Here is a 25,755-nt window from a genome sequence, read left to right as displayed (position 1 = left end):
TAGGTCCATGGGTAGGTCGGACAGATCGGGTAGTGACAACAGGCAGTGTGTAGTTGAGGCTGTCGCTATGGCTGGCAGCAGGCTGGAGAGGTTTGGAACTGTGTTCAGTCGGTAAGAGAGCACAATATGACGCTGTGTGTGCATGTAGGACTATCATTTGGTAACTCGGCAGGGAGCAGTGGATAACATTATTATTAGCCACATCGTTAACTACCGGAAATAATATGCTGATATCGCAATGAAAACTGATCAAGGGCATTTACAACTGTATTGGTTAGCGAAATTAGGCTACGTGTTGGTTATGTGGAACAACGTAACCCCAGGCTGTTTAAATGTATATATGCATATTATTGAATGAAATAATAGATTTCAGCAAATAGTTAAATTAACCAAATCGGATTTAGGCTGCAGCGATGATTTGCTTAGTCCGGACGTGGCGTCCAATGTCAGTAGATGATATGGTGGTATGGTGTTATGAAAGGTCCACGTATGGTGTAGCTGTGATAAAGGCACGCGGCGATACCATGTAACGGCGTAAATTAACCGATCATGAATGTAATAATCTCATTTTTCAAGAGCATAACGGGTGACGGCAAGACATAATAAAGGGTGACGGCATGATCGATTCAAATTCTAACCTGACGTCATAGACATGCGACGAAGACTTAAGGTCTTCCTTTCTTTATAAAAGGGTCTTTTTTCTGAAGTGGCCATTTTCATTATTTTGGTTCTGTGCAAATATCTGACTCACAATGAATGCTATTGCTGCCAACTTTACTCGTTAACGCTGTGCTGTCATGCTCCACAGGGTGAGAGATCTGATGCGCTCTGGAGTGATAAAGCCCACGCAGAAACCCATCTGGTATGATGTGTACCAGGCCTTTCCTCCAAAGAGAGAACCCCTCTACGTGAAGCCACATAGCAGACCCTCTACCAAGAGACAGGAGGCGGTGCCGGACATCTTCTACAGAGAGGATGATGTAAGAGCGTAAGTGACAGCAGGGTTCAACATAACTTTTTTTTCCTACTGGCCCGCTGGGCCAGTGGATCCGAGTTTTACTGGCCCCTTGTATATTTTCACTGGCCCTGCACACACATTTTTTTCTTCATAATTTAGTGTCAATAATTATAATACCTGTATTAGAAAAATAAAGAAAGATAACCAGATCTAAAGGGAATATCTATACTGTAACAGTATAGATATTCCCTTTAGATTTGGTTATTTTTCTTATAGTTAATTATATGAAATGTTGATATTGCTCATACACATAATATAAAACCAGGCAAACATATTGAATTAGAAGCCTACAACTGAAAGTATGTTGAAAGAGTCGGCCAGTATTTTAAAGTCCAGTAGTTTGATGGTTGTTTTTATTCTTGAATTTGGGCAGTTTAATGAATAGTTCACCTGCAGAAGTCATGTTCAAACATAAAAAAAAATAAGAGATGAAGGTCTGATCATTCTTTGTGGTGTGGTAGGCTGTTTGTATTACTTTCTCCATATGCATTAGGGATGTGAATGTGTCGACCGAATGACCGGTTTTCCACTTGCGCTCAAATTGACTTTAAAAATAGAATAGAAATCCGAAAATCAGTGGGTTATGCCGTTTTTTTAATGGGGGATTTCACCGTGTATGTGAGTTCACGTCTGGTCGTGAGCGCGCTGCAGGAGTGTCACTTCTCCATGAAGTGTCAGCTTCACATAAGAGTCCGGTGTGGGACCATTTTTTCAAACTATTGATAAAAAACAATGCAGTGCAAAATATGCAGCATAAGTTAAACGCTCGTCTAAGACTATGACGTTAAATCACCTTAGAAACACACAATGCTTTCGGATCACAGCAGCGTTTCACCGTGAGATCTCGCCAGCGAGTGAGCCGCCGCGCAGATGAACTGTGGTTTGTGGCTAAAATAATAACCGGGGATATTCTCCCCATTAGTGATTTCAATGGGAAAGACTTCCGCGATCTGATTGAATGTCTCGAGCCTGAAAACACAGTGCCAAACTGCGCGACTATAGGAACTGTACAGTGAGCGGAGTCCCTCCGTTCGTCTCTGTCTTCAACTGACACAATCACCGGAGACGCATTCACAGCGTTTAAATAACGCCTCTCATTTGTATTACCATTGGGGCTTGGATGCAAATACTGTAACATTACGGCAGCAGATAAAGGAAAAGCGCTTATCATTTTCTGCACCTCAACCTCTGCTGTGGGAAGAAAGAAAGGGGGCAAAGCAAGTCGATTAATTTGTCGACTCGCAGGCGGACGGTAGGCAGCTCTGCCAACGGAGCGAGAGTGCACCCGCTTGTTTGCTCCGCCTGTCAAAACGCCCACGCATCGGTTGTCCACTGGCCTTTCATTAAAAAATATATTTTATATTAGGTTTATTATATTGAGTCTTAAATAAACACTGCTTTCATTACGACTCTCAACGCGCATTTCAATGAACCATGATGTAGTCTACAAAAAGATACTGAACTGTGATTGGCCAGTCACTGGCCCGGGCGGGACAGTGACTGGCCAATCAACTTGCCCTGCATATGATTTTACTGGCCCCGGGCCATCGGGCTATACGTTATGTCGAACCCTGGACAGTAGTAGCATGTTCTAATTGGACTAATGTTTTATTTTTTTTATACCAAACAATAGTTAAAGCTGGGGTATGTGATTCCTGATTGGTCAAAGTTAACATGAGCTGACACTCCCTGGGTCTTAACTCCCCAGTTTAATGTATGTTTGGCTGGAAATCAGCTGTTGCTTATGTCAGCATTACAAGTTGTTGTAAAAGGCTCCACTCACTCACACATAATTTTCTGCTTTCCAGGAAGTTCTATGAACAGTATGGAACAGGTCCTCGGGCTTTTGATCCGTCCAAACCTAACTTTGTTTCTACGTGTCAGAGGTAGGCTTTTTCCCCTCTGTTTAAAAAGAAGCCATCATCATGAAAATATGTTATACAATCATGAAAGCTGTCCAACTGTACGGTTTGGTTATGATCTGTAAACACCAGAATCAAAGTGTAAGGTGAGTAAAAACCCAAGTTGAATAAAGATGTCAGTTTGTTTGTTTTCCTGTGACTTTGATCCGACAGGTTTGTAGATAAGTACACAGAGTTAAAGAGCCACAGTGGGCTGGATGACTGTGCTCTGTTTGAGGAGACTGGGAAAGCTTTACTCAAAGATGGCATCGTACTGAGAAGGAGAGGAGCTCCTCCTGTAAGTCTATTTTTTTATTATTTTTTTATGGATGGATGTACAACAATCAGCAATCTGTCCACAGAATTTCCATATATCACCCATCCCTTCACTCCGCCCCCTGCCTCCCGCAAACACATGCATACATACCTACATTATATCTGCAAACAAAGGCCTACATGCATGCACACAAATTATATATACAGTATATACACAGACAAAAGGGGATAATAATAATAATAATAATAATAATAATAATAATAATAATAATAATAATAATAATAATAATAATAATAATGATGATGATGATGATGATGATGATGATGATGATGATGATGATGATGATGATGATGATAGAAATAAGTAACTCAAAGTAGCAACTAGGTAAATTAACAAGCTTCATATTCCAGCCCAATCCCCATACTATCTACTATTTAGTATGGTAGAAAAAAGATTTAGGATGTCCCGATTCTTGTGGCCAGATTTAAGATGGTTAGAAATACCCGGATTACATCCGGCTGAGATTTTTAGTGTTGTAAACAGCATGCTATTTGGGCGATTCTGACCCAAAATCCAGTGCACACCGGAAGTGATGTCACATCGACAGAGCTTCCATATGAAAACAAACCGTGAAGTCAACGGATATAGAGTCAAGATCAAGGCACCATGTTATGATGAAATAAATAAGTAAAAGTATGTCCTAAGTGTATACTGCATGCTTACTAGATTATTTTTATCGTCAGATGTAGTAGTAGAATAGAAAAAAGATAGAGTTTGTGATTTGGAACGCAGGGTCAGTTCCATAAAGCAAGCTCAACATAGTTCAAGCTCAGTCACTATGGAAACTTATGCTGGGAGACTAGCCAGGGGGGTACTTCAAGAAGCAGTTTTTGAGGCAACTCATAGTTTGTTCGCTCTGAATTAGTGGAAACTCTGGGTTTTCCGTTTCAGGAAGCAGGTTCAGCGCACCTCAGTCAGTTACTGAGGCAACATACGCCGTGGGTCTACTGGATAGGTGATTTGACCTACTCTGAGTTTGTTTTCACTTTACGCTGCAGCTCCGACTGAAGAAAGAGTGTCACTGTCACAACGCGACCCTGTACAGTTTGAAGCAAAACCACTCCATAGAAATCTCCATCGGGATGTTTTTATAATTTCCTGATGATTTTACGTTTGATCGATCATTTATCTGATCAGTAGCCTTGTTCTCAGCCCTCGTTCGTTCATATGGCGGCCACCTTACACATCGATACATGCTCTACATTCAGATTAATAAACCTATTTGTATTGTATGTATATCATTCTTTTTTTTTATTAACAGGAGTTGCTTAAAGTCTGTGCCAATGAACAGATTTCTGTCAGGTTGAAATGTAATTCTGCGGCTGCATGCGATCGTTACTGTTCACTTGTGCGATCCCAAAGTTGAGGAAAATGGATCTGGTAATAAATCAATCAGGCTCTACAATGGAAACAGTCACCTAATTTGTCTGACGTTAATGTCTTTCACTCCCCATTTAAAAGAAACGACAGACGGTCTGTTTACTGCACAGTAGGCAGTATAGTATATAATAAATATATTTTATAGCCTGCCTACATAATACAGCGAATATAAAACACTGTCAGCAACGCTGTGCAGCGCCTGCTTAATACTGTTGCTGCTGCTGATATGCGTAACTTTTTAAAATAGACTATTGCTTCTCATATGGAAGCGTAATGATTCTCTTGACTTTTTTTTCATAAGTGGGAGGATCAAGCATTTGTTTCTCCTGTTTCCATGGTGAATCATGTTATCTGTGATCCATTGACAATGGCTTTTACGCACACACTCAACCCAGAGTGAACACATTCAGAGTTGATTGATCCAAAGCTGATCCACTGTTCTGAAACCGAAAACCTATGTTGCTTTCCGAATCACATACTTTCTACTACTATGGTAGAAAAAAGATTTAGGATGTCCCGATTCTTGTGGCCAGATTTAGGATGGTTAGAAGTACCCGGCAGGGTTCAACATAACTTTTTTTTCCTACTGGCCCGCCGGGCCAGTGGATCCGAGTTTTACTGGCCCCTTGTATATTTTCACTGGCCCTGCACACACTTTTTTTTTCTTCATAATTTAGTGTCAATAATTATAATACCTGTATTAGAAAAATAAAGAAAGATAACCAGATCTAAAGGGAATATCTATACTGTAAAGTATAGATATTCCCTTTAGATTTGGTTATTTTTCTTTTAGTTAATTATATGAAATGTTGATATTGCTCATACACATAATATAAAACCAGGCAAACATATTGAATTAGAAGCCTACAACTGAAAGTATGTTGAAAGAGTCGGCCAGTATTTTAAAGTCAAGTAGTTTGATGGTTGTTTTTATTCTTGAATTTGGGCAGTTTAATGAATAGTTCACCTGCAGAAGTCATGTGTGGTAGGCTGTTTTTATTACTTTCTCTATATGCATTAGGGATGTGAATGTGTCGACCGAATGACCGGTTTTCCACTTGCGCTCAAGTTGACTTCAAAAATAGAATAGAAATCCGAAAATCAGTGGGTTATGCCGTTTTTTTAATGGGAGATTTCACCGTGTATGTGAGTTCACGTCTGGTCGTGAGCGCGCTGCAGGAGTGTCACTTCTCCATGAAGTGTCAGCTTCACATAAGAGTCCGGTGTGGGACCATTTTTTCAAACTATTGATAAAAAACAATGCAGTGCAAAATATGCAGCATAAGTTAAACGCTCGTCTAAGACTATGACGTTAAATCACCTTAGAAACACAATGCCTTCGTCCGATCACAGCAGCGTTTCACCGTGTGATCTCGCCAGCGAGTGAGCCGCCGCGCAGATGAACTGTGGTTTGTGGCTAAAATAATAACCGGGGATATTCTCCCCGTTAGCGATTTCAATGGGAAAGACTTCCGCGATCTGATTGAATGTCTCGAGCCTGAAAACACAGTGCCAAACTGCGCGACTATAGGAACTGTACAGTGAGCGGAGTCCCTCCGTTCGTTTCTGTCTACAACCGACACAATCACCGGAGACGCATTCACAGCGTTTAAATAACGCCTCTCATTTGTATTACCATTGGGGCTTGCATGCAAATACTGTAACATTACGTCGGCAGATAAAGGAAAAGCGCAGTTATCATTTTCTGCACCTCAACCTCTGCTGTGGGAAGAAAGAAAGGAGGCAAAGCAAGTCGATTGATTTGTCGACTCGCAGGCGGACGGTAGGCAGCTCTGCCAACGGAGCGAGAGTGCACCCGCTTGTTGCTCCGCCTGTCCGCCCACGCATCGGTTGTCCACTGGCCTTTCATTAAAAAATATATTTTATATTAGGTTTATTATATTGAGTCTTAAATAAACACTGCTTTCATTACGACTCTCAACGCGCATTTCAATGAACCATGATGTAGTCTACAAAAAGATACTGAACTGTGATTGGCCAGTCACTGGCCCGGGCGGGACAGTGACTGGCCAATCAACTTTCCCTGCATATGATTTTACTGGCCCCGGGCCATCGGGCTATACGTTATGTCGAACCCTGCCCGGATGTTCTACTTCATCCGGTCAAGATTGTTAGTTTTGAAAACTGCACCCTATTTGGGCGATTCTGACCCACAATCCAATGCGCACGTGAAGTGACGTCACATCGACGAAGCCTCCATATGAAAACAAACAGGGATGCGACGGACATAAAAGCAAGAGGCAAGATCAAGGCGCAATGTTATGTTGAAATAAGAGAGTAAAAGTATGTCCCAATTAGGGTTGCAAAATTCCGGGAATTTTCAAAGTTGGAAACTTTCCATGGGAATTTTGGGAATTAACGGGAATAAACGGGAATTTACTCAATTTAAAGTAGCCCAAATGCACTAAATTCTCCTTACTATGTTATTTCAGTCCAGGCAAACGTTCTAGACTGTAAAAAGCAGTTTTTTCAACTAAGTTTTAATATATTTATGAACATTTAATTTCAAATCAGATTTTTTTTTAAAGTTTATTGAGATACCCAACTTGATATCATAAATTGATTTTTACTAGACCAGCTTTACAGAGGCTTAAGCTTTGATTTTAAATATAGTTGGGGACAATATATTTTAGCATAATCTTGACTAAAACAACCAGATTTTATGCAAGTACACTTGGCAAATTGCACATAGCACACATCCTACTGCAGGGGTACTGAGGCCACGTCCCCTACATGCTCTGTGCATTCCTCCATCACATGGTGGGGGGGCATTTGACTTTATTTATTGAATGGGTGGGGTCAGACAGATGAGTAATAATTTACTCAACATTCATCTTTTTGTTGTTCAGTGAAATTATTGATTGTTCATAAAATAATCAACTTGATAAAGTTCTTCTTACAAATAAATCTGTTCAAATGTAATGTTTTTTGATTGTATTATTTTGCATGGATGTATGTCTGTCTATGACCAAACATAGTGTTTAAAAGTTTAGATTTATGGTTGGTTATGAAAAAAAATCATTTAAATTACCGCCATTGTGTTAATTCCTATAATTTCCAATTTTGAATATTCCCAAAATTCCCAAGCGAAAGTTCCCGTGGAAAGTTTCTGGAAACTTTCCGGTAATTTACCGGAAACTTTCCACCCCTTTGCAACCCTAGTCCCAATAGTATGCCTACTGCATCCTAACTAAATTATTTTTATCGTTGGATGTAGTATGTAGAATAGAAAAAAGAAAGAGTATGCGATTCGGAACGCAACCCCAGAGTTGCTCATATCTGAGTTGACCAACTCAGAGCGCAAGATTAAAGTCAGAGTTTGTAAACCCTGCTTCCTGGAATCCCCCTCTGGTCCAGGGCAGGCTAGTTCTCAGTCTAAGCGTGAGCTGCAGCTCAAACAAAGTTCCTGTAACACTGATCCAACAGGAAAGCAATCATTTTACCACACTCTCCTGAGTGCTGCCTTATTATTTGACTTAATTAACCCCTATGTTAAAAAAAAATCCAACATAAATCATAAATATTACACAATGATAAATTATAACAGGCATATTAACATATGTTTAATCATATGGAATATAATTTCAAAGTTTAGGCTTGTACAATAAATAAGTGTATTGAATTAAACCAATAGAAATTTATCGTGTTAGCCTATCTTATTACATATGCCTCCCCGATATGAAACCTGTCCATATTAAAAAGTAAACTTGTTGTTTTGTATGCATTATTTTTTGATCCCAATTAATCCCTTTTTTCCGTTATTTAATTCAAAGAAACTTTCATTTATTGTACAATCTAGAATAATAACACATTAGGTGAAATAAATCTATGAACATACTTTTCAGATAGTTGACATTTATGTATTATACATCCTTTTTTATTGGTTTTATATAATATTCTAATATTTTGACATACTGAATTTTTTATTCTATGCATGATCAAAATTAGAACTAAAGAAGACCTGACATATTTCTATGTATTTAATGAATCTAGAATACTTAAAAGTTTCACTTTTTGAATGAACTTTTCCATGATATTAAAATTTTGAGATGCACCTGTATTAGGCTTGATTGGCTATCAGATCGTTAATCAGCGACTGAAGAGATGGATAACGATAGTTTTTCCCCAAGACAATTGGATGGCCTATGAAGGCACCTTTAATTAACTTACTATCACAAGATGTTATATAGGCTAAAAATAATCATGCATTTAAATGATCTAGTGGAGCGACATGTGTCCTTTTTTTATTTTTTTATTTATTGATTGATTTTTGCAAGAGAAAAGAGGAGAGGAGTCGTGCAGTGCATCACACTTTTAAAGGTTTAAAGGTTTATCTTTTTAAAGGTTTAAAGGTTGCGCTATTCAAAAGCTCAGCAAGACAGAGCTGCTTGCATTGCAGTGACGTTTTTTCTTTCTTCCGTTTAGTACTGCGCTACAAGTAAAATCAACCACCTGTCTTTTACACACAGGCAAAAGGCCACGAAATGTGCAATTAGTTTAACACTAACTGCAATCTACCATAGAATACACTTGTGAGAACATTCACCCAAATTAGTAGCCCACATAATAGGCAACTTATAGGTGACTTAGAACACATTAAGTAAGTAAGAATACAAAGTTCTGAGGCTGGCCCTAGCCAGGGACAGATGTGCGTCTTGCCCACCAAATCAAAAGTGAAGAAAATGTTATTTTTATTTATTTGTCAATTTAAAAAATGTGTACTTACTATACCAGTACTATTCCTAGCTTATGATTGCGACATGCCCAAGTCACCCATCACCTGCTTTTCTGTAGTTACCTGCACGTCCACAGAGCGCACTCTCTCCATTGCAAAGGCAGTCCGGCCTACTCAATGACTTTTTTCACACGTTAACCTGTTCTTTCAGTTAAAAAATGCTGTGCGCAAAACCCTCATTCACTTCCTACTATATCCAAACTGACATACAAAACTTTTTGTGTAACATATCGCTTACTTGAGCCTGTAAACAAGCCTATGCTGCTTCCGCCTCTCACGATGCTGCTGGCACATCAGAGGACGGTAATGTTCTGCTGGCTGCTGAACATTACTGTCCACGAGCTCTTCCCCTCAGCAAGCGCTCTCCCAAAGCCTTCTCTTCAGCTCAGGCTGCCTACTGTAAATATGGGTTGTCAGGTTGTTGCAGGATGCGATTAATAAAAATAAAATAAAAAAGGGGGGAGGGGTTTTGAAACGTTTTTATTCATTACAAATTTGGAAAGAACACATGCAAGAATTATCTCGCTCACACAGTTTAACATAATTGTGATTTTCTTTTTTTTCTTGCAATTCTGTCTGTTACAATTCCTAATATCAGTGTATCATTGTGTCTGCTAGGAAACATGGATTTTTAATTCAGAGATATTGCGATATTTCATTAAGTTCTGGGGTCTTTCTACAGCAACAGGTGTTGTGCAAATTATTCTGTATGTTATCCATTTATTATTCTCCTACAAAATTTGAAAAAGTTCAACCACGGTCTCATGGATACAACTTCCTAATAGATTAAAGTGCACTAGAATTATGCATTCTAACATAAAAAAAAAAAAATGTAATATGTAATCATACTTTCCATGTTAGGGGAGGTTTAATTCTTGCATATCCGGTTTGTTCATGATGTGTCGATCTTTTTTTTTTTTTTTTTTTTTAAGGATATTTTTTGGGCATTTTTATGCTTTATTTGATAGTGCAGAGAGACAGAGGTGAAATTGGGCAGAGAGGGGAGTGACATGCAGAGAACGGCCGCGGGTGGGAATCGAACCCGGGTCCGCTGCTGGGCCCGGCCCGGGAGGGGGACGCCTTACCAACTGAGCTAAAGGTGCCCCCCGATGTGTCGATATTTCTACCAGCCCACCCTAATCTAGCAGGCTAGAACCCGCCCTGCAAAGTTCCAAGGCATGCTGGGAAAAACTCCACGCAGGGCTCCAGCGTGCGCCTAAATCTGGTGAGTGCGCCCAGATATTTTCACTGGTCGCACCAGTGCACCTGAAATTTTTCACGTCATATTATGTAATATTGGGTGCTGTGCTGCACGATTCATCTAATCACGACGTGAGCTAGTGCAATTACATTCCACACAAATGGCTGCGATTGCGATTCAATGTAAATGTGCGCGTCTAAACGTTCCAACCGCTACTCTCGTCTTTTTGGTAGCACCCCTCGGCTCCTCTGACAGTGCGTGTGTGTGTAGCTGCGCACGCACGGCGTGCAAGACAGATGCAGACTATGGTGCAGACAGCAGAGTAAACAAACAAACATGGACTCCGACGCGCATCATCAGCATCCACGCTGAACTGTGACGGAAATCAAAGCCAACGTCTGCTATATGGGGATTTTTAAGATCCAGTAGCCTACGGTGACGTTGAACACATTGAACTGCTGTCTAAAACTTGGAAAGTTATAGCGCTATATGTCCCGTGGCAACTCGCCCAGTGAGTCTATCAATTCAGTGCGGAGAAAAGTCGGATGCATGAGAGTGAAGGGCCACGCAAGTTTCAGTAAGTTGATAGAGACTATCGTCTCTGGAGGAATGCCTTTATTTTCATGGGGATTTTTTTATTTTTTTTATTAAGTGTTTTATTATTTTGCAAACAGTGTAGGTAAGGGGTGTGCACGAGTACCCGTGTACTCGTTTGGTAAATCATAAACGTTTAGGAAAAAATCAATAAATGAAAACCTTTTATTTTTTTTCTTTGGAAAATGATTATTTCCAGGAGTGGTGGGCGATGTGATTAACTGTAGGCTACTAAAGCAGATAACACAACACATTATTGTGTTTGGTTACAATATTTATTAATTTAAATATTTAACTGCTCGCTCCACCTTCAGTTTCACTTTTGTTTTCATCTCCGTCTCAAACAGCTGGTTAGATCAGCTGTTCGGCTCCCGAGCCCAACGGCCCGACAGAGGGAGTCAGTCTAATGACGGATCACTAAGCAGTTATGATCCCTTCAGTCAAAAAGCAAAATCATGAAATGACTGCCTCTCTCTGTCTGTCTGCTTGGCTTTCTCGCGGCACACTGTCACCCCAACAGCATGGCAAAAAAAGTGACGTTGAACCCCCCCCCCCCCCCATTTTACGGTTAAATGTGTAGGCCTACACTCAAAAAATTGCAAGCTGTAATCGTTTAGACATTTTTATAAACCAAGTGTAGGCTGCTAGCCTAGTACAAGCTTTATTTTTTATATTTTCAATGATTCTTAATATGTTTGTTTTAAATTGAGATCAGGTTTCAGAAATATCAATAATCTCAAATTTTCTTTGTAAACCAAGAATCATAATACCATTTATTTATTATATTGCATCGCAAATCGCAATATTGGCCACTATAGTTGCAATCACACAATTTCTCAAAAACGTACAGCAGTAATTGGGTGCACCCAAAATATATGCTTGTGCACCTAGATGAAAAGGTTAGGCGCACCGGTGCACCCAATGAAAAAGTTAGTCTGGAGCCCTGCCACCCACACTGGTACCATGGTGAATCAATGCGATCCATGTTCAACTTGTTGGGCTGTTGGAGATTAGTGTGCACATTAGGGCTGTCACTTTGTATTCAAAATTTTAATATTCGCCTGAAGGTGGGGTGAAAAGTTCATATTCAAACTGTAATTTACTGTTCCATATTTGTGCTGCAGTCTCATCAGCATCAGACCATTCAAAGTAGTTTCCTTTGTGAACCGGCAGAGGGCGCTTTCTAACTTTTTCCATCAGTTTGACCTATTGTAAACCCTCTTGACCTATCAGTAAACCAAGCTAATGTTACAGTTTTTCACAATTGTTTAAACACATGTTTTGGAACATCAGACACAATGTGGACAATCTGAAACTAATTTACCAACTGCTTAACCAATTCTACTGAACTCCAAACACATTTCCTGCCTTAGACTCATATTGTCATTCCAAAACACACATTTTTCACAACTCTACACACAATTCTCTATATCTTGCACACTCTTCCTGAATTCTCTCTCTTTGTGTTCACACAGAACACACTGCCAATCACATTTCTAAACTCAAAAGGCTTTTGAGCAATTAGCTATAGAAGGGTCAGAGATGAGCTCCTGTTTGCTGTGATTTACAGTAGACTGCACATTTTGGTACAAATACAGTTTTTGCCGAATACTGTAAACACTAAAAGTGACTGCTATGACCACAGCATCACAACCTCTAACTTTTGTAACTATGCCCTAACCAAAGCTCCCAACCTGACAAACACGATACATGCTTTGCACTGTGTTTGAAATTCTCCAACACACTTCTTGAAAAAAAAAAAGGTATTGAATACCAATCAGTCTAAACCTTAGCACTATAAATAGACCCCAGGTGAGCTCAGCTCCTTTCTGAAACAGTAAGAGTCAGGGGAAGAGGAGGAGAGAGAGCGACAGGAGGACGAGGACAAAGAAGGCAACAGACGGAGACACATACAACAGAAACACTATAGTGGACTATGTTATAGATCATGGCCTATCAATGAGGGAGCCTGAACAGAGAGTGCAGCCCAACCTGAGTCGCTCCATAATCAGGAGATTTAGACTGGATATCAGGTGATCATTTCCCTGTTTTCGAATGTAAACATCAGCTGGAGAGGACGCTGGCGCTGTCTGTTCGCCGCTTCTCCAAGCTATTTTTGGGCCAATTTTGGCCAATTTTATTTTAAAAGTGATTTTTTGTGGACCTTTGGTCTCTTCTTGGTTCCCTGCGGGCTACACCAACATCGAAAAGCAGGCTTGTAGACTGTCTTTGGTTGTTCCGGTGTTGTTGTGGAGGAGCCGTGTAGCTCACTTGCTATTTTGGCGTCCCTAGCAACGGCTAAAAACAAGTAGTAGTAGTGACATTTTCCTGGTCACTACTGGCGTTTTCTTCGGTGATCCTGGTGAGGAATATGCCCCGGTCAACCTGCAAAGCTGTCTCTACAGTCTCATCGTGGATTTTTCTACACTGCCTCTCAGCTCTTCTCCAACTGCTTCGGGTCCGTACCTAACTGCTAACAGGCTAACATCACTCTGGCTGGTTCGATGTTGACCTACTTCGCCTCACAGCTGCTGAAGTACAACAACCGCTCCATCCCACCCTGTATTTCCACCATAAAGCAGCTAGGACTATTGCGTAGACCTCGATATATACACAGAGGCTCAGGGAGAAACTTTATTTATGGTCAGCCTGCCGGCTTCATCCCATCCGTCTTATCCACTGAGACGGCTGAGGGCAAAGGACACAACATCGCGAGATCCCCGCAGTCCCGGCTGGATGGATTTCATGGAGTGGATTACAACCTGCGCGGAGTGGATTTTAAGGCTGCCGGCTTCATCCCATCCGTCTTGTCCACTGAGACGGCTGAGGGCAAAGGATACAACATCAGCATCTCCTTCCCATTCGTCCGGTTGCCTCTGCCACGTCATCGGGACTCGCCCGCTGTTGGGCCATTCACCGCTTCTGTCGGGCAGCAGCTCACCAGGCAGGACAGAAAACATGGACCGGGTTTCAATCCTTCATCGCCAGTGACCCATACTGCGGTTTGTGTGACTAGCTCCCCCAGCTACTGTCCACCTCCGGCATCACCATGTAGATTACTGGCTACTTCACCTCCCCATACTGTTGCTGTTTATGTGACTAACCCGACAATACGTACAAGAAACACTTGTCACTTTAATACTGCAAACCTGTCAAACTTGGTATCCATTCCCCTTCAGCCACAGTCTGCTGTAGTAAATAGGGCTGACAATGCTTCACACTCAAACACACTGAGTTTGGCCTTGTTAAACATCATATCTTTGTCAGGTAAAACATTTTTAATTAATGATTTTATTACCAAGCACAATCTTGATTTTATGTTTTTAACTGAAACTTGGTTGGACCCAGACAACAGCTCAGCTGTTCTTATCGAGTCAACCCCCCCAAACTTCACTTTCATGAGTGAGGCCAGAGTTCATAGGAAAGGTGGTGGAGTTGCTATTTTATTTAATGAATCTTTAACATGCAAAAAGATGTTTTATGGAAACTTTGTTTCATTTGAATATGTGGCTCTCAAGTTAAATTCAGCCTCTCAAGCTATTTTTATTAATATCTACAGGCCACCTAAATACTGTGCAAACTTTTTTGATGACCTTACTGGACTACTGTCTGTAATCTGTATGGAGTTTGACTGTTTATTGATTGTTGGGGATTTTAACGTGGACAAACCCGAGGACAGAAGTGCTAAAGAACTATGCTATGTACTGGAAAATTTTGGACTCTCTCAACACGTAAACCAGCCTACACATAACAAAGGTCACACCCTGGACTTATTAATTTCAAAGGGCCTGGACATTTCAAACCTTTTAGTGTCTGATGTGGGTCTTTCCGACCATTCATGTTTTGTTTTTTGGGAGTACAATATCTTTGCACACAACTGCAAAAACAAAGGTTATCAAAAAACGGTATATTACTGAAAACACGAGTGAACAATTTATCCAGGCATTTTCTCTGTCCCCGCTCCTCCCCTGTATCTCAGTTAATGAGCTTGTATGTAACTTCAACTCAAAAATGACAAATGTTATCGATGCTATTGCACCCACCAAGGTGAAAATCATCTCTGGTAAAAAAAGGTCCCCCTGGAGAAATACCCCTCAGGTCAGAATTGAAAAAAGAGAGTGCCGTAAAGCAGTACGCAGGTGGCGAAAAACAAATTTAAATGTTCACTATAACATCTTCAAAGAGAAACTACGCACGTTTAACCTAGAACTAAGAAATGCAAGACAGTCTTTCTTCTCTGACATCATCACCAAAAACAGCAACAATGCACATGCCCTGTTTGCTGCTGTTGACAGGCTAACAAACCCTCCTGTGTCAGTAGCGTCTGAGCATCTTTCCACGAGGGCCTGCAATGAATTTGCCTCCTTCTTTACTGAGAAAATTCATAAAATAAGACAAGCTGTCACTGCATCAATACCAGGTTCAAGATATGTTTTATCTCTGTACCCATTTAAAACGAATTCAGATGCTATGACAGAGTTTTTTCTGATAAACAAGAAAAACCTGGATGACATTATACAACACCTGAACTCCTCCTCCTGTTGCCTTGACATTCTGCCCACAGGCTTCTTTAAAACTGTTTTTAGCTGTATGGCCTCAGATGTCCTAGAAATTGTCAATATGTCCCTTCGCACTGGTGTATTCCCACAGGCCCTGAAAACAGCTGTCATCAAGCCACTCCTAAAAAAGAAAAATCTAGATACATCAGTCATGAACAATATACAATACGATATCCAACCTACCATTTTTAAGCAAGATCATTGAAAAAGCTGTTCATCATCAGCTAAATAACTACTTAGCAATGAATAACTGCTTTGATGTCTTTCAGTCAGGTTTTCGACAACACCACAGCACTGAGACTGCTCTGGTTAAGGTCCTCAATGACATCCACTTAAACACAGACAATGGCAAAAGCTCTGTATTAGTTTTATTGGATCTCAGTGCTGCGTTCGACACAGTTGACCACAGCATATTACTAGATCGACTAGCAAACTGGGTTGGACTCTCTGGAACTGTGCTAAACTGGTTTGAATCATACTTAAAGGAAAGAGACTACTATGTGTCAATAGGCAATTTCACATCCGAGCGAACAAATATTACATGCGGGGTCCCCCAAGGTTCCATTCTTGGGCCTCTTCTGTTTAACATATACATGCTACCGCTAGCTCAGATTATGAACAAAAACAAATTATGCTACCATAATTATGCAGACGACACACAAATTTACATAACCATATCACCAGGAGACTATAGTCCGATTCAAGCACTAAGTAAATGCATTGAACAAATCAATGACTGGATGTGCCAAAACTTTCTTCAATTAAACAGCGACAAAAATGAAGTAATTGTCTTTGGTGCCAGGGATGAACAATCAAAAGTCAGCGCACAGCTTAAATCTGTTATGTTAGAAAGCACACACCAAGCTAGAAATCTTGGAGTAGTGATAGATTCCGACTTAAATTTCAAAAAACACATTAAATCAATTACTAAGTCAGCCTACTACCACCTTAAAAATATATCGAGAATTAAAGGGCTAATGTCTCAGCAGGACTTAGAAAAACTTGTCCATGCATTTATTTTTAGTAGACTTGACTACTGCAACAGTGTCCTTGCTGGCCTTCCTAAAAAATCAGGCGAGCGTGCACGTTCCCGCAGTAACCACCTATCAATCCACGGTTGAAACGTGCTCTCCCTGAGTTTGTTTGCATCGCCCTTGTGAGTAAGTGCATGGAGTTTCCGATCTCTACAAATTATAATTTATGCACGTTATTAAACGGCCGCGATTCGCCGGTTGCAACAGCTGTTTAGCGTGTCACCACGAGCCGAATATTGCTATTGGTCTTTTCCTGGGATCTGTATGCTGCTGTGCATCGTATCATGCTTCATAGTCTGACGTTTTTGGCCTGAAGTGGTGTTTTAGCCGACACCCCTGAAGTGAATCCAGTGATACATATAGCAGATCAGCATGGTACATTCAGCAGTTTTCTCTACTACTTTTGTTGAGAACAAAATACTTGAAGTGCAGGATAAACATCTTGCTGTATGTTGATGTGCAATAAATATTAAAGGTTATGTAGCATAGCCTACAAGTAGGCCTACCTGTCTGTTCTACTCATTTCAACTGACTTGTGAAAACTGCTCAGAAAAATCCAAATTTGTTGACATATAGCAACTTCTTTTTTTTACAGTAGGCTAAAGCAAATAGTTACTTTCCCTGGTAACTAGTTACTTCTATTATAAAGTAATTCAGTTACTAACTCAGTTACTTTTTGGAACAAGTAGTGAGTAACTATAATTACTTTTTTAAAGTAACGTTCTCAACACTGTGTATGTGTCTGTCATTTGAAAAGAAAACACCATTTAGTGAAGAGTTAACATTGTTTTGAGGGTAAAGTGTGCTTTTTCAAGAGAAGTGAAGGATTTTGCATTTTGTGTTTGAGTTTTGTGTTTAGGGTTTTGAAAAAGTGAGGTAGTCTATCAAGAAATGTTTTTTTAAGCAATTGTGAAAACTGTAATCATGATGTTAATCGGTTGCTTTGCGACCAAAAAAGACCATAGTGAGCAGTGCCGTCCTGGACGATCACCAAAAAAATATGACCAGCAGCGTGTGGAAGTATTTTGAGTTCAACATTGTGGATGGTAACATCGCAAAGAGCTGTAGTACTTTTCAAAGACGGGCTTCGCTGCTAGCTTAGACGAGCGGTTCAGCGCCCAGTGTACAGCCCCATGTGAGTACATATTATGTGGCACACTCAGCAGAGGTATATTCAAATTCGAAAAGTAACAGCTCTAGTGCACATATAATTAGGTAAACTTGGTGAACATGGTTCAAATGAGTGCGACTGGTTGAGCTTCAGTTGGTCTTTATGGAACCGCTTTAGCCTCAACTGATTTGTCAGGTTCTGTCAAGTCAGAACTTTTTTGAGCTTCCTTTATGGAACAGTCCTCTGGTCAATACAGACCTGCAAAGGTGAAAAAGGTGACAAACACCCGACCCTTTTAGGGGGTCGGGTGTTCGCGCTGTCCAAATGATTGACTATTGTTAAATATCATTCACACAACCAGAGTTTTCCACTATTGCCTCCAATGTCCAGCTGGTTGAAAATAGTAGCCAGCTGAGATCCCGACTGTCCTAGGAGGTCCGGGGGTATGCCCCCCCGGGAGATTTTTTTTTAACTTTTTAAAGTGAAATGCATGAATCTGGTGAACTTTGAGAGGGAAATTAAGAGGCTAAAACTGAGGAATTTTGTGTGAACAAATAATTTGGAGACACTGGGTCGGATGAATTAGTAGCTATTGAAGAAAGACACATGGATTTTCCATAAAAATGTTAATTTAAAATAAAATATTATGCAGACTGACGACAGCCCCATTTCCAAATGTTTTTGAATAAACTCGATACACACTGTGCATGGACGTGAATGTGACGTGATCAGTTAATCTCGGATTACCTCCCAGATGAACTGATTACATATTGGGCTATTTACTATCTAGATCAAAACATTGTATTCTTTTTTTGTATAATATAATAATTATATGATGTTAATATCAAACACACAAACTAAAAAAATAAAAGTTTTTTGGGGGGCCCCCTGGCGGTCGGGGGCCCTAAGCAACGCTAAGTTTGCTTATGCCTCGGGCCCGGCTCTGATTGTGAGCTCAGGCGCTTCATTTCTGCAATGTGCGCTCATTAAAATGTCAGCTTCACTTAAAGGCCTACTTCACCGGTTGGAATATGAAGGTGTATTGAACTCGGAGATCCTATGAAGTATAAATGTGCAAAAAAAAATTAAATCGGATCATCCTAGCCTGAGAAAAGGCAGAAAGAGGTCTATGGTCTCACTGTCTAACCCTACATTTCTCTTTCTGTGATGTCACAGGCAAAATAAGGCAAATCCTGTTTGCCACAATATAAATAGTTGGTTTATTGTAAGGGAATTTGGTGTGATTGATTTGAGGCTCCATGTTATTTTCTGTCTTATTTAAAGCTGGTTTTGCCAGCATTTTTAACCGTTTTTCTAAGCTGTTTTTAAAGTTTTTCTTGGTAAATAGGCTACCTACACACTTTGTATGGGAAAAGTCAAGAAGCTTGGCTGACTAACTTGTTTTGCTCATTTTACTATTCATCTGACAAAGTTTTTTCAAATCAGAAAAAAAATCTTCTGGGGGGGATGCCCCCAGACCTCCCTACAATTGTTTTCGGACTTCTCACCTTTTTCATGGCTTATGAGTTTGCATGCCTGATTAATAGTTACCGTTTGATATGAGTGATAAATAATGACTTGGATATTAAACAGTAACACAGTGTCAGACTCTGCACACTAATTACCTCAGGTCAGCATTATATACAGCACATCCCTGGAACCACTCAAACATATTCAAACCGGTTAAGTTAAGAAGATATACCCAAAAACAGTCAATCAGACAATTATGTTGACTTTCTTTGAATATACTTTTAAGAGGAAATGCTGTTCTGTATCCAAATAAGCTGAAGAATAATGATATTGGATTTATATACGATTTTCTCACAATCAAAGCGCTTTTACAGGTATCCAGCTATCATTCATTCACACACAGTCATACCGGTGGTGGTAAGCTACGAGAGTAGCCACAGCTGCCCTGGGGCAGACTGACGGAAGCGTGGCTGCCATTCAGCGCCTACAGCCCCTCCGACCACCACCTCAAACATAAAGCAGTCATACACATTCACACCAGGCAAGTGGGTGAAGTGTCTTGCCCAAGGACACAACAACCATGACACAAGTGCAAGGGTGGGAATCGAACCGCCAACCCTCTGATTATTGGCCGACCACCTGAGCCACAGTCGCCCCAAATTGCATATAGAACCATTAGTTTATAGAAGCTCTTAGTTTACCAAACTTCAATTTTGGCTAGAACACTTGTTAGGTCTGGGGGGAAAATAGAGATTTATATTCCTCGGGAAGTAACAATATTAAAATCTGGAGAAAAGCCCTCAGCTCTGTGTAATGCTGTGGTTATGAATGCAGTTTAAAAGCCTGTGGTCACAGTACTGCTTTTGTCCTGCAGGTGTCAGCAGAGTCCAGGGATCCGGTGCTGGAGCTGAAGCTAACGGACATGTTGGCAGAGCAGCAATCAATGGGCGCTGTCAGTGAGGAGACAATGGAACACACACCACACACATCGCAGACCTCAGCAACTTAAAGCTGGGGTGGAGGATTTGGGGAGAAAATGGCAGTTGGGATAGAGATTCGAATCCAAATACCTCAACCGCTCCACTTGTTCCCTATGGTCCCTCCCTGACACGCTCTTCACCAACAATGTCGAGCCAAAGTGAATGGACAGTCCCAACAGCCAATAAGAACAGAGAATCTGAGCCTCGCTCTGATTGGTCAAAGTGTACAGCTCATGTTAACTTTGATCAGAAATCACATACCCCAGCTTTAAGGACCATTGAATGAGCTGCAGATCTGAAATATTTCTTGAGCAAGTTAGCTCAAGAAATATGGCCACCATTGATGAAAACGTCTTCACAAGAACGGGCCTTTGCGGCTAATTTGCCGTGACTGTTTCACCAACTGTCCAATCGGCCCCAAACTTAAGACTTATCTTCAGAAAGAGTGCGGTAGTAGTTTGCCCAAGCATTTTGAGCCGGGGGGGAGAGGGGCTAGCAGTCGGAGACGGGCGACATTGCACATTAAAAATGTCAGCGGAACTTTCTAGTGTTATTATATTCATATTATTCCCTGTTGAGCTTCTGTCACCCTGACAGCCCAACCAATTCCCTGGACTTACCTGTACGTTGTTACCTACAATAAATCATTGATCTCTTCACCAGCTTGTTTTGCCTGCGCTTTGTGCCTTTTCCTTACTGTCCGCACCTCCTATTGTACCTGGTAGACAAAACCATTTGAATCAATAACTCATCAAAATTAGTCTGAGATTTAATGAACTCAAAAGAAACTGCATTTGTCTTTCAGAGATGTTTCAGATACTGTAACATTCCAGGTTCAATCGGTTTGATATATTTTACCGTCAATCTTTCAAAACAATTGGAGACCCTTTAACATGTAAGAATAGGATTGAAATGATCACACAAAGGACCGGTATGAATTTGGTTTCTCTACTGGTTTTAAAAACTGGAACTTGAGACTTGGTGGAGATAAATGTTTACAGAGCCCATGTTGTGTATTAACACCAGAATTTTTCAGTGCACAAACAGTGAAGACAGGTAGCGGATTGTGAAGAGATATTCACCGATTTTGACGTTGTTAAGCGTTATCCAGAATCGCTGACTCCACCTTTTTAATTGCAAAATAACAATTAAAACTCCTCATTTAAAAACAAAGTTAAACTAGTTAAACTAAGAGGAATGTTCTGTTTTGCCGACCGACCACGGCAAAAGTTAAATTTTACGGCAGAACAGAACATTCCTCTTACTTGCTAATGAAAGATTTGAGTGCCATCTTCCAAATCATAAAGAATCGAGGCATTTGAGTGCCATTTTCCAAATCATAAAGAATCGAGGCCAAAGCCGTCTCAAACTCAAACAACATATCCACAGCCATCTCTGTTATTTACTATCACGGCTTCGAAGGCGCATGCATAGCACTGTCGTCAGCCGGTTACGTCCGCCCCAGAGCACCATACATAGGGCGCTGGCCCGCCCATATCAGAAAGATATCAGAAAATGTTATTTGTAGCTCAGGATTTCTTGACATATTTAATGAGCTTCAATGGAGAGTGTCCAGACCAACAGGCGCAGCACATTCTGGATTTCCAGGCTATAGCTCTCTATCCAATCTGACGCTGAATCTCAAGATTGAGCTATTTTGGAAAGAAGAATGGGCAAAAATGTCAGTCTCTAGATGTAGAGACATACTCCAATAGACTTGTAATTGCAGCAAAGTATTGACTCAGGGGGGCTGAATACATGCTACACTTTTCAGTAAATTTTTTTTTTAAATTAAAACCATGCTCAATTTTTATTCCACATCACAATTATGCACCACTTTGTGTTGGTCTATCACAAAAAATCCCAATAAAATAAATGTACGTGTGTGGTTGTAACGTGACAAAATGTGGAAAAGTTCAAGAGTTATGAATACTTTTGCAAGCCACTGTACAACAAAAAACAGGTGCAAGGCCCCGTTCGGTGGCACACTTAGCACATGCCTTGCGATGGACACACACATCCTCATTCATTCATCCCATTAAAACCACACTTTTTCCCCATTCTCCTACACACAGTCCTTGTAAGCGCTCTTACTTTGTAGGCTAAATGGCAACTTCCTGTCGCAGAAAATGAATAAACAAGTAGTTTTTAGTTTTAGTTTTGTTTAGATTAGTTGGAGAGATAATGAGTGCAAACACTGCCTTCTTTATTAACTCAACACAGCTGAAATGCTTTGTTAAGTGGTGTGAGAGTTTGACTTCAATTACAGAAATGTCAGATATTTTTGCATTGTCTTTCTCTTCTTGAAGTTGAATTGGTATTCCACACAATTATTGCATTTCCTTTCAGTACAAAGGGGTTCATTGATTTCTTGTGTTCTATGAAAAGAATAATATTGGTGGTGTCTCAGTCTGATCGACAGGATCATTGCGACTAAATGATAACAACAAACATTGCTTCCCTCTATCATTAAAAGAAAATAATCCTAGTTAAACTGACATTGTACCGCACGTGAAGACGTGAAGGCTTTTAAATGCAGCAAACCTTTCATCCAGCCGTGCGATCGGCCCCTCCCTCACCTAGCTTTCAGTTTAACAGTGCAGAGTAGGATGGAGACGGTGCGTGTTGCCGGGAACACGCTCGAGAAGAAAGGTAAAAGTAATAGACTAAAACAATGTGCAAGATATGTTACGCTGCGCGACCGTGAGAGAGAGAGAAAAAAAGTCATATGCGACCCAGCTGCACCTCAAAACATCACGACCAATTAGTTTACTCACTTTAAGTCAAATCCAAGTGGTCTATGACCAAGCAATAAAGGAATAAAAAACACTGGAAGTTTAAAGCTCCTTGACTCTTGCCACCACAACAGTCATCAATTAAGAACACTGTAGCCTACAATGCAACTTGCTTATCCAGCCAGCTCCATGAGATATACATTAAAATATGCCCTCACATTCTTGCTAGCAAAAGACGTGCCCTATCAACAGCATTTGCAACGGTTTATTTTGATTTTGACACTTATTTTATTTAATTATAAAAAATATGTTTTACTTATTATATTATTACCTATTTGCATTTTCCTTGTTTTCAGTTCAATTAGGACATGTTTAAAGTCAAAAGTCATGGTTTCAAATGTTAAATAAGTGCATGTTGCAGTTCTTAAATCAATGAATAATTGTCTAATAATTGTGATTACACAATGTCAATCAAAATAATCATGATTATGATTTTTGTCAAAATCGAGCAGCCTAACCTTGCAATGTCCATGTAGGTGAGTCAATCTAGGAAAAAAAAGGGCTTAACCCCAAAAAAATTGATACAAAAGGTTTTTCAATGGATTCCAGTAGTATTTGGTGTGCTGAATAACATACTAAAAGTCTACCAAAATCTACCCCCCAGAATGCCCTCATTTCCAAGATGGCGGCCGAAATGGCGGCAGGGAGCTTGAAATGGCTATATCTCAAATTGAAAAAATGTTGCAAAGGAATTTTCAACTGATTTTGGTACCTCTGGACATGCTTACAAACATACTAAAAATCTAGGAAAATACACCTTCCGGAAAGGCTTCATTTTCAAGATGGCGTCCAAAATGGTGGCCGGCCAAGCTTAAAATGGCTATATATCTCAATAGAAAAAGATTATTCGAATGATTTTTAACTTGATTCTGGTACCTGCAAATATGCTTATGAACATACTAACAATCTAGGAAAATATACCTCCCAGAAAGGCTTCATTTTCATAATGGTGTCCAAAATGGCGGCCGGGAGCGTAGAATGGCTATATCTCAAATGGAAAATGTTACAAAAGAATGTCAACTGATTCTGGTACCTCTATACATTAATAAAGTGCGACAAATCTAGGTAAATATAACTGCTAGAAAGGCATCATTTTCAAAATGACTGCCTGTAAGCTTACATTGGTTAAATGGTTCAAATTGGTTACTATTCAAACTAGAAAGGTGGTGTTGTTGTTGAATAACATAAATGCCACACTTATTGTGGTCTTTATTCATCATCATCTTCGGGCTCCTCTGGAAGAAACTTGTTAAGTGGATTGTCACATTCCTTAAGTTGACATGGTCCACAGACAGTAGTACAAGGTAGTCCATATTTTCTGCAAGAACAGCGGAGTGTCTTGCAGGCAGTGGTACAGTTACAATGAATGACCTTCAAGAGACTGTCTGGAGCAACATTCGTTGTTGACATGAGTGGGACAAATCTATTGTCCTGCAGGCTCCACCCCCAGTTCAGGGCATCCATACCATCTTCTGTTCCCATCCAGACCATGACCTGGTAGTACGCTCTACTATTCAGTTGGTGGCAGACGTTCAGGCGTTACAGTTGATGAAGCTGAGACAACCTTCTTGCTGAAAATGTTATATCGCATTGCTGCAAGGGAATCTGTGCACTTTCCACCAAAGAGGACAGTCATTACTTGGCACCCAAGGTCATCAATCACCTCTGTGGTCTGGTTTGGGACAATGAATGCATTGGCACAAGATCGAAGGACGGGATCCCCTTTTACAAGCTTCTGGAAAGCAGTCTTTTTGCAAACCCCGAAGATCCGAGAAGTTGTGTCACAGCCAGTGAGAGCATGGATGAACATCAACTGAGAACACACATCATGTCCAAGTACTTCTTTTAAATGGTTTACGGCATACACTTTAAAACTGCCATCAGCTTTTGACTTGTCTGATCTGAAATATACGCCCTTACTATCTCTCTGTGCATAGTGAAGTAGTAAGACAAGGAGATCTGTATCTTCTCCAATCAGCGTAGTGGTGTGAAGAAGAGATGATTCCACTGCGGCCCTTACGATGTCTACATCAGCATCTCCAATTGAATTGACCTCAGTGCAACCCCTTTCTTTCAGTTCATCGCTTATCATTTGGATCAGCCTTTGTTTATTCAGATCTCTTGACATGAACTCCTCCTTCTTACCTGAGAACTCTGTCTCAGCAGTGAAGTTGACAATGGGATGAATATTGTTTCCTCTTCTTTGATGTGTGTTGTCTTTAATGGATGGCCCATCCCCATAGCCATCGAACACAATGGTTGTAGCTGAGCCATAATGTTGGATGGTGAAGTCTGGATATGACTGCACAATTTTACTATAGCTTTGTCCGTGCTTCCATGGTATTCGGTGAAGGAGTGAACCTCCATCAAGAACATAATGATCTGTTTCTGGTACAGAATCTAGGATTGCATCACTTGCATGATCACAGATTGCGTGCGCAAGTTGTGGTTTATCAGCCTTGCGGAATATGTTTCCAGCTTCAAAGAGGGCAGGAGGGAAAGGACTGAGTTCGTAACGCATAACCTCCTGCAATGATAGCTCTCCAGTTTGGGAGACAATCAGGAAACGTTGAAAAAGAAGTGCAAAATCAATTGTTCGATCAGGAGCAACCTTGATAG

At 40.5% G+C, this 25,755-nt stretch overlaps 1 protein-coding gene across 1 annotated transcript; it reads left to right on the top strand.

Annotated features, from left to right (window-relative positions):
• On the top strand, positions 1 to 20,995 carry mrps23 (mitochondrial ribosomal protein S23). Its single transcript, XM_080053954.1, has 5 exons — positions 1 to 111; positions 809 to 988; positions 2,827 to 2,904; positions 3,094 to 3,217; positions 20,236 to 20,995. Exons 1-5 carry the CDS (start codon positions 8 to 10, stop codon positions 20,368 to 20,370), a joined length of 621 nt encoding a protein of 206 aa, XP_079910080.1. The 5' UTR covers positions 1 to 7; the 3' UTR covers positions 20,371 to 20,995.
• Positions 20,996 to 25,755: the final 4,760 nt, after the last annotated feature.

This window comes from Ammodytes marinus (genome assembly GCF_949987685.1).
Source record: "Ammodytes marinus genome assembly, chromosome: 3".
NCBI classification, from domain to species: domain Eukaryota; kingdom Metazoa; phylum Chordata; class Actinopteri; order Uranoscopiformes; family Ammodytidae; genus Ammodytes; species Ammodytes marinus.
The sequence above is the reverse complement of the archived record's forward strand: the minus strand, read 5'-3'. Positions and strand labels throughout refer to the sequence as shown.

What these genes read in the sequence shown, in the direction of transcription:
- mrps23 (XM_080053954.1), top strand. Translation starts at nt 8, where the DNA reads ATGGGTAGGTCGGACAGATCGGGTAGTGACAACAGGCAGTGTGTAGTT. An exon ending in AGAGAGGATGATGTAAGAGC is followed by an intron (nt 989 to 2,826) that starts GTAAGTGACAGC and finishes TCTGCTTTCCAG; the next exon opens with GAAGTTCTATGAACAGTATG. An exon ending in GAAGGAGAGGAGCTCCTCCT is followed by an intron (nt 3,218 to 20,235) that starts GTAAGTCTATTT and finishes TTTGTCCTGCAG; the next exon opens with GTGTCAGCAGAGTCCAGGGA.